Source organism: Strix uralensis, chromosome Z (assembly GCF_047716275.1).
Source record: "Strix uralensis isolate ZFMK-TIS-50842 chromosome Z, bStrUra1, whole genome shotgun sequence".
NCBI lineage: Eukaryota > Metazoa > Chordata > Aves > Strigiformes > Strigidae > Strix > Strix uralensis.
Genome location: NC_134012.1, coordinates 49,331,355 through 49,341,345, shown reverse-complemented (window position 1 = coordinate 49,341,345; position 9,991 = coordinate 49,331,355). Strand labels below are relative to the sequence as shown.

At 48.0% G+C, this 9,991-nt stretch overlaps 1 protein-coding gene across 1 annotated transcript; it reads right to left on the bottom strand.

Moving 5' to 3' along the window:
- Positions 1-7,590: 7,590 nt before the first annotated feature.
- On the bottom strand, positions 7,591-9,185 carry LOC141938264 (uncharacterized). The gene is given in 2 exon segments (XM_074856913.1): positions 7,591-8,705; positions 8,708-9,185. Coding segments are annotated over 2 exon segments (1,593 nt in total).
- Between the last annotated feature and the right edge of the window lie 806 nt (positions 9,186-9,991).

The following is a 9,991-nucleotide window of genomic DNA, read 5'->3' as shown; positions in this document are numbered from 1 at the left end:
TCTCCCTCGTCTGAGTGGGATGTGACACAGCCTGGAGAAGAGAAGGCTCCGGGGAGACCTTAGAGTGGCCTCCCACTACCTAAAGGGGATACAGGAAATGTGGGAGGGACTCTTGATCAGGGCGTGCAGGGATAGGACAAGTGGTAGTGGTTTTAAACTGAAAGAGTGGAGATTTAGATCAGATATCAGGAAGAAATTCTTCCCTGTGAGGGTGGTGAGACAACAGCACAGGTTGCCCGGAGAAGCTGTGGCTGCCCGCTCCCTGGAAGGGTTCAAGGCCAGGCTGGACAGGGTTTTGGGCAACCCGGGCTAGTGGAAGGTGTCCCTGCCCAGGGCAGGGGGGTGGGACTGCATGGGCTTTAAGGTCCCTTCCAGCCCAAACCACCCTGTGATTCTATGACTCTATGATTGAAAGGCAGCAATACGGTCAATCCAGATTCTTTTGAAAGGTGGGTTTGCCATAAAGCAAAGTAAGGTCAAAGGACCAGCACAGGAGATCCAGGTTTTGGGAATAAAATGGCAAGATGGGCATTGTCATAGCCCAATGGATGTGATCAATAAAATAACAGATTTGTTGCAACCAACTAACAAAAAATGAATACAAACTTTCTTAGGTGGTGTGGATTTTTGGAGAATGCATCTTCCAGGTTATAGTCTGATCATAAGCTCTCTCCGTCGAGTGACCTGGAAGAGAAATGGTTTTGAATGGGGCCCTGAGCAGCAACAAGCCCTCAAACAAGCTAAGCGGGAGATAGTTTGTGCAGTAGCACTTGGGGCAGTTTGGACAAGACAAGATGTGGAAAGCATGCTTTACACCACAACTGGGTACCACGGCCCCGCCTGGACCCTCTGGCACAAAACGCCTGGAGAGACTCGAGGTTGACCTCGAGGGTTTTAGAGACGAGGATGTAGAGGATCCAAGGCCCGTTACTCTCCAACTGAAGAAGAAATTTTAGCAGCATATGAAGGGCTTCAAGCCACCCAAAGTGGTTAATACTGAAGCACAGCTGGTCATGGACTGGCCAGGTCTAAACTTCAGAGTGTCACCAGAGGAGGTGACTCGTGCTGAAGGGGCCCCACTGTGTAATAAATCAGCAGAAAAATAGAGGCAAGATACCCTGTTTACAGATGCTGTCATTGTGGGAAAACATCAGCGGTGGAAAGCTGCTGCGTGGAGCCCTACATGACAAGTCACAGATACTGCTGAGGGAGAAGGTGAATTGAGACACTTTGCAGGGGTGAAAGCCATCCAGCTGGCCTCGGATATTGCTGAAGGAGAAAAATGGCCAGTCCTTTATCTCTGTACTGACTCACGGATGGTGGCAAATGCTCTGGGCAGTGGCTACAGCGATGGAAGAAGGGCAGAGGGCAGCACAGAGGCAAACCCACCTGGGCTGCTGAATTGTGGCAAGATATTGCTGCCTGGGTGGAGAACCTGGTTGTGAAAGTCCCTCATGTAGATGCTCATGTGCCCAAGAGTCGTGTCACTGAAGAGCATAGAAACAACGAGCAAGCAGACCAGGTGCTAGAATGGAAGTGGCTTGGGTGGATCTGTCCTGGGAAGGGTGAGTTATTTATAGCTCGATGGGCCCAGGACATACCAGGACACTTAGGAAGGGATGAAACACAGATGGGTTTGGGATCAAGGGGTGGACTTGACTATTGATGCCATTGCACCGGTTATCCACAAATGTCAAACATGCACCGCAATCAAACACGCTGGGTGGCCAAAGCCTTTCTGGTGTAGAGGACAATGGCTGAAATATCAGGCCTGGAGAGTGATTGTATCACGCTACCACAAACCCACGAGAGCAAGCACCGTGTGCTTACAGAGGTGAAAGCGACTCCTGGAGTCAGCAGCCTGCTGAATGGCTGTGAATTGATTTTCACAATCTTTTGGTTAAAAAAACAAGCAAAATATGCTTAGCGAGTCAGGAGGTAAACTCAAGAATTAATTAAAGGTACCAGAAATTGGTCACTATGGGGAAATGATGTTCAAGTGTGCAGATAATATGGCGGAAAACACAGCTTCAGGATGGCACTTACTCGGTTTCAGGCCCACCACACCTCAAAGCAGCAACTGGATCTCATGTGAGACAAGGGGTCCACAGTGGTCTGACTTCTACACAGCCTGTGAGGCCAGTCCCTGGGAGCTTGGACTTCTCCAGCCCTGCACCTCTTCCTCGAGAAAGCAGTCCCAGCACCTCGTGACATCATACCTCAGTGGCACCAGTTCCACAGCGGACACCGGCCAGACAGTGCCCAGAACAAAACCTGCTGCCTTTAGACTGTTCACTTTCTCGGAGGCTGATGTGCCTGGACTGAACAACAGGGATAAGCCAAAAAGTATTCAGTGTCCTTGCATTAACGAAATCATGCAAAAGCCCAAAGCCAGACACCTTCCCTGCTCAGTCCCACCTGTGCAACAGCTCAAAATCTTCCCAAAGCAGATGAATCAGGTAAGGGATGAAGCCACACTGCAGCCAACCACACAGACCCTGCACCAACCAAAGGCATGGGCAGAACCCGGCGAGAAACTCAACCTCTGCAGCGTGTTGGAGCTGGGAGCACCGAGCTAGCCCAGGGCTACAGAAACCACCACTGCCAAACACGGCTGAAACTGCCAACCCCGTTGCATTTTTATGTGTCCTGATGAGATGCTTCTGCCTTTCTCTCCTACATTGTATTCTTTAGTACAGGAATATGCAGCTGGTTAATCTTGAATAGGCTGTTATTCAGCTATTCAAACCAGAGAGGGACTGAGAGAAAGAGAGACATGCAGATGAACTAAACTACAAAATAATATCATTGACTACACCCAGAGACCGGCTGTCGGTTTTGTAAGGACAAAAGCAGATGCAAGAAGTACACGGAAGCGTTTGCAGGTGGAAACCTAGCACGAGACTAAAGATTCGTGACCTGTCACTAGAAGGCAGCGGATGCTCTCAGAGCTGATCTGCTATGTGCCAAGACATTTAATGTGGGATCTCCTGGTGCAGATGGAGTGAGCAACCAACTTTATTGTGCTGGTGATAGGGGCCAGCACTTGGGGCTGACACATGACCACTCAGAAATGTTCTTCAGGCCGGCTGGATGGTTTTTGTGCCCGACGCTCTAATCACGAGTGGTATCGCACCCGGTCTGGCCTGGGGTGGCTGCAATGACTGCTTCCAGGCACTGGGGAGCTGCAGGGTGACCCAGTTGCTGCCTGCCTGGCAGTGCTGGGGCTGGCAAGCTCTGAACTGTCACTGGAGGCTGTGAGGGGAGGCAAGAAGGTCAGCGGCATGGCTACCCAGCCCCGGGGCGGGAGAGGCCATCGTGGTGTCCCCAGCACTCCTGGAGCCAAGCCCAGCCTAAGCTCCTACTACCAGGCTTAGCCTGGACACTGGCCCCAGCCCAGGGGCACCTGGGTGCTTTGCCTCTTACCAGTGCTGAGGCCAGCACAGCTGTCACACTCCCAGGAGGTTTCTTTGTTCTTCAGGTCAGAGCAGTGCTGGTGGGTGCCTTTGGCCACGCAGGAGCTGCACAGGAGCAGTTTCCAGGGCCTGGGGAAGCCAAGGGGTTGCTGGTTGTTAGGACAAAGTGACTCAAGGGAGGGATTGCCTGGCAGAGCCCTTGTTCTTAGTCCTTCCTCCCCGACCCTGTGGGGAGACAGAGATCCCACACAGAGCTCTAGATCGGTGCTTTGGCAACTTACCCCTCTCCCTCGGCCTGCTCCCTGCCTCCTGGACACAGGCACTTGCTGGCATTGCAGCAGCCGTGCCTTTGATACACCGCTCTGAATGCGTGGGCACTCTCCCGTGGTAGGTGTCTGCTGGTGAAGGAAGGGGAAAGGGTTGAGTCCTGCAGCAGCTACACCCGCCCCAATAAAGACCGAAACTTCTCAACCATTAAACGGGAAGAGTTAAAATTAGAAGCCACACTTTGGGGGTCGAGCTGCCTGGTGACTGTGGTCACACACACACACCGGATTTATGGTAACATTGGGCATCCCAGATGGGACCCTGCTGCTGAATCTCAACAGATCCGTGGGATCACAGGATCTCCAGCCAGCACCGAGGGATTCTTGGGGAGAGCCTCCAATCCCCAGACCGAAGAGCTCAGTGCAAGTCACCTGGTAAGATTAAAGGCATTCTTCTGGGATTTCTGGTTGGCTGCCTGTAAGATGTGCTGAAAGCCTTGTGACGTTGGGCTATAAGGGTACCCGAGGGGTTCGAGTCCCCTCTTGGATAAGTTCTACCACATGGAAGTTTGGAGGACGCCCAGCATGTTGGCTTGGGGTTAGAGTCCGCCAGTGGGTTAGAATCCCACTAAAAGAGCTGTAGGGGTTCGAGTGCCCCTACTCCATACGCTTTACATAAAAAGGCCTGAACCATAGGCCTCAAACCAAAACCTGAACCACAGGCCCTGAACCTAGGAGTTGACTTCTGAGTGAACCTCCCGACCAGCATCATATCAGCATGAAATACAACCATGGTAATATCCTCTGTAAACTACAGGTAAAGAATATATATTTTTGGACCCTAAGGCAGCTGTTTCCTAGAAGACAGGAACTCCTCGGACATGCCTGGGATCCTGGACAGATCTGGGATGCACCCAAATGAAGTGAAGCCAATCTACCAGATGTTTCCATGACCCTTTTTTTATATGATTTGTTTGTTAAACTGTATAAAAGCAGGACCGTCTCACAGCGAAGATGGAGACCTCACCTATGACTGAACGCACTGCGTAGCACTTCCCAATTGCCGGGAGTGGTTCTCCGATCCTTCACTGTGACGGGGCTCCCCAGCTGAAGCCGGATCTGGATGATGGTAAAGTACTGGGGCAACTGGTGCTGTATCTGTCTGAATCACTATAGCTAACTCTACATGGTAATGATCAGGTGCATCACCTTGCTTATTCTTTCTGCTGCTTTAAACTAAAATAAGCTTATCTTTTTAACATGGTGTCTGTGTCCTTTCTGTTGGCAAATTGGCAAAACAAATTTGGCATCACAGAGAGTATTTGAACAAAATGTCACTTCTTAAATCTAAGCGTAATGAATCTGCTCTGTCTGAAATTCCCGGATGGGAAAGCACTCCCTATAGTTGGCTGCTCTCAAGTGGGCTAAGGTCGGAGAACTGTGCGAGCAATGGGAAGGACAGTTGAAAGAAGCCGAATGGCTGGATGTGTTAAAATACATCCAAAAAATTGCCTATTCAAAAAGGAAAAGAAGTTGTGGATTTGGGAAGACGGGGATGGATTTTGTTAGCAGCACATCGGAAACAGCACCAACTGAAAGAACAATTGTTTTCCCACATGGAGTGACAACTGTGTGATTTGCAGAGACAAATTGTAACGTTACAGTGCCAAAATAAGTTGCTTGCCAATAAGTTGGATACTTACCAGACTGTAGCCGAAAGAGCTGCAGTACGGGTGTCCTGATCCAATGTCGGGGGAGGTTTCGATATGATCCCAAGAGCGAGATTAAGACACAAACGAGGTCACATGCCGTATACCCAAACCAGGTTTTTATTATTAAAGAAGTGAAGAGGGGTAGCGATAGGTCAGAATGGAAGGAAAAGGCAGAAATAAAGCAAGGATGCGGGATAGGGCTGCAAGAATAGTCACCACCATGGATCCAGTGACGTCCCCTTGGTCCTCAGTCTTCAGTTCTTCGGTGGTGGGTGATGAGGTGGCCATAAATTGCATATTTGTTACGACATGTTGAATTAATTGAATAAAGCAGAGAATAGTACATGGCTAAAACAGTAATAAGACCAAACCATGGAACAAATAAAACAACATTAATACTAACAATGGTTAACAATACTCTAAACAAACATATAATAAAAGTAACAGTAACAGTATCAATTAACAGTATTCTAACCTAACATGTAACAAAGGTAACAATAACAGTATCAATTAACAGTATTTTAACCTAACGTGTTTAACTAAAATGTGTCCCAGGCTGGGCCTAAAGACATGCTCCCAGCCCTTGGGGATTGCAGGGAGAAGGTGGTTGTCCACAAAAACAAGTATGACTGTGAAACGAATTACATGGACACTTACAAGACCAACACATACATATCACAAGCGAAAGCATAACAAGAGCTACCAGAGTAACCGCCACAGAATTAAGTATCAAAAGGCTATGTTGTCAATTGTGGAGCTGAAGATGGTGGTCTGGCTTGCTGGAGCTTGGGCCTGCCTATGGAGCAGGAAAATCTATTGCCACACTCCCAGCCCAGAGTGCACATGTAGTTTAGACCTGGGTACTTTCATTTCGTCTTCATGGGTAGTTCACTGCTATGCTTATCCCCAAGAAGCTAGTGGGCTGTTATACCACCCCGTGACTGGAGTGGTGGCCATTGTAAGTGAGAAAGAACACATGCATTTATACAACCTGTATGATAGATGGTGCCTTTCTACTTGTGGCACGGATCTGTTTAATGCCATCGGGCGAAGCGGTAGAGACAAATTGCATGTTCGATACAACGCTTTGAATCAGTTGTATAAAGCATGGAATCAGACAAGGTAAAAACACTACCATAGCCAAGCCACATAACATATAAAATAAGATACGTTTAACTCACAGAGCACCTGGAAGCCATGAGAAGGGATCGAATTCCCAACCTTTCCAGGTCTGAACAGGGACATGGGCTAGTTTCCTAATCCCAGAAGTTATTTGTTTGACCACCTGACCATTGTCATCAATTTTTAAACAACAGTTTGAATCGTTTAATTTACCACAAACAGCCCTTCTTCAGCTAACAGGTAATCGAGAACCATATGATGTTGGAATATTGCAGTTCGCATTTGCATGGTATGGTCTGCTAATAGATCCAGGGCATGAGCGGTCTCATTGGTGATAATTTCTAAGACAGCTTGTAATTGAATAATGCGATTCAAATTATAAATAGGTTCTCGAGCACTGCTAATCACTTCATTGGGGTTCCAGGTCCACTGAAACACCTGCACTATATGGGTTTTATCTGTACTACTGGCATGCAGACAATTTCTAAACAGCACATCAAAGAACCGATCTCGCATTACCACTTTACAACCTTTCATTGTAGGTTCTTGGTATGAACATTTTACCCAACTATTGTGAGTTTTACATGTGTTCAGTTTCATCTCCCTTGGTATTTAGAACAATCATAGGGTCTGCAATAGGGGTCATAACAATCAAAGCCTGGGGATAAAGCCCATTCCCAAACACTCTCCCCGATTTGTACTCCTCTCTCTTTTGTCCAGTTAAGGCAATAAATACCTTTTCCAGGAAAATGGAGTTGCCAGGGATCAGCATCCTCAGTCCAGAATCTCGTCCCATTATGGACTGTACTCAAATTGCTGACCCACCATTCTCGGTTAGCACTTAGGAGAGCCAAAGCCTCCCCAGGAACTGAGGGAGAGGAGAATGGTCACCCAAAGCAGTTTCTGCGATGATAGACAATACATCCTAAATGTAACAATGAACATCAATACCATACAAGAATTTAAATTTACATAAGGATCGCCTGTCATGGTGCAGGATGTTGTTCCTCATGGGGTTTTACCTGCAAGAAGAAAGAAAAGCGTTCTCTGTTCATTTTGAGAACCGGAAGTGGGTTATAATTGGAAAGATAGAATAATCCACCTTGTATTAATATTGTGCTCTTTTCCCTGAGCATCTTTGGCTTTCCAAGTATACTGCATGGGGGTGGAGGTGTGCCACCTGCGAGTTGTCCTCCAGGCCGGACAGGAGGCGACTGACCTCGCCATCCTCCTCAAGGACCCAGAGACCTTGTGCAGCAACATCCTCCAGTTCTGCACAAGTCGTTCTAATTTTTGGGTCGGGAGTCCATCCATCAAGTCCCGGGAAATGCCTTTCTGAAGCCCTAAGTGCCACAGTCCCTGTCGAGTTAGGGGCCTCTCTCTCCCAGAATTCTGACCTCGGGGTGATCCCAAGCCTTGGCCCTTCCTCATGGATGATTGTCGCTCGCTAATTTGCTCTGCAGCCTGTACAAGCCTGGTTTCGGTTCTTTGGGACGATCTGCCAACAGGGCCATATTTTCTCCCAAAATTAATCAATTCCTGGGCTACCTCTCCCCATGTCCATACTTTCCTCCCCAGCCGCCGATGGTCAGGGGTCACTATCCCCTCCAGAGCGGCTGTCATTCTTTCTGCATTAGGGGTGTTTTGAATCTTCCCTTGCAAATGAATGCCAATGGGTTTCAGGGAGTCAGGAAGTCCCCGTATCAGGGGAGTCATCCTCTCTGGGTCCACAGGCATCATCATTGGGGAGCCCTCGTTAGGCTTGAGCTTCCGATCATACATCATCTGGAGACAGGCTGCCTTCTGCACACTTTCCACTAACTGATCTACTGTACCTGTTATGGCAAGGGGATCTCCCCTCTTCAAGGGGTTCAGCCCTCCAGCCCAGTACGCAGCTCTCTGAGTTAATGACCACGGGGCCTGGCGATTACCAGTAGTTAGAAACACACCTGGACCCCAATACCCTTCTGCTTCCTTCTCTGACAACAAAATTCCATCCCCCCCTGACAAAGACACTCTCCACACATACTCTGTCTCTGATTCCTTCGCAGTCCTTGCAAAATCTTTTCTCAACTTTGCTAATTCAGTTGCTGTAAATGGGACTTCTTTGGTGACAACCTGAGGACAGTCGTTATCATCCTCATACAAATACTCCATTTTAACCAGAGGACACATATGGGGGGGGCTTTCTGCAAATCTCCTTGGGGATAGATTTGTTGTATCCCCTTCTCTGAAAGCTTCATCTCTACCTCCCTCAAAAGTTGATTCCTCAGTTCCTCCTTTAATATCACATTTTGGTTCCTTTCCTCCTCCAGCAACTGTTTATTTTCTTTCAATTGTTCCTGCAGGGTCTTTATTACCATTTGCAGGGAGTCAATTACAGTATCAGCCCGACAAAGCCTCCGCCTTCTGTCCTCCACCACTGCTGCCAGGCTTGCTCCCAATACTGCACAAATTATAGCTTTTCCGTTCCCCCTCCTAACCTTAGCTTCCTTCTGCAAGACCCTTATCCTATCCACTACACTCTGTGGTTGAAACCAATGGGTTTTTGCCCAATCTTGCCCCTGGAGCGAGGGACGAGACTGATGTGCCTCCAAAAGGTCATATAATTTATCTATCCCTTTGACCGGTGAGGGGACATAAGCATCGGCTGCCTTCTGGGCGGCCATTCTCTTTTTTTTTTTTTTTTTTTTTTTCCCCTAACACAAAGGGGCTATCATCCTGAGAGGGCCACACATTAAAATCCAAATTTCCCCTTGTCTCTCTCAGGAGGCCACACTTTAATTAATACACAAGCCCAATATTATTATCTACTCTTCCTCCTATTCACTCTTAGGAGGTCACACCTTAATTAGATGCTTTCTGTTCCCTGAGAACACTGTTCGCTGTATAAAACAGGGAATCGGTCCTCTCAGGGAGGCAGCACATAAGTTCCAAACACAACACAAACCCACCCCCTTATGTTCCTGAGAGGTCCCACTTAACACAGTCAGGCAATACAGCACTCTTGTCTCTAGGGATCCTGTCCATGACGCCAATTTAATGTCCCGATCCAATGTCGGAGGAGGTTTCGATATGATCCCAAGAGCGAGATTAAGACACAAACGAGGTCACATGCCGTACACCCAAACCAGGTTTTTATTATTAAAGAAGTGAAGAGGGGTAGTGATAGGTCAGAATGGAAGGAAAAGGCAGAAATAAAGCATGGTTGCGGGATAGGGCTGCAAGAATAGTCACCACCATGGATCCAGCGACGTCCCGTTGGTCCTCAGTCTTCAGTTCTTCGGTGGTGGGTGCACACAGATCTGGCTTCAATTGTAGATGCACACTGAGAAAGTTTTCTGCTGCATTTTTAAGTTCATCGTATCGGCTGATTAACATATCTGCTTGCCTTTAGTTTTTTTTTCTCTGGTCCAACAGGTTTTGTTGCATCTGGCTTCAGCGCAGGAACCTTTGCCTCCTGTCAGTTCATTAG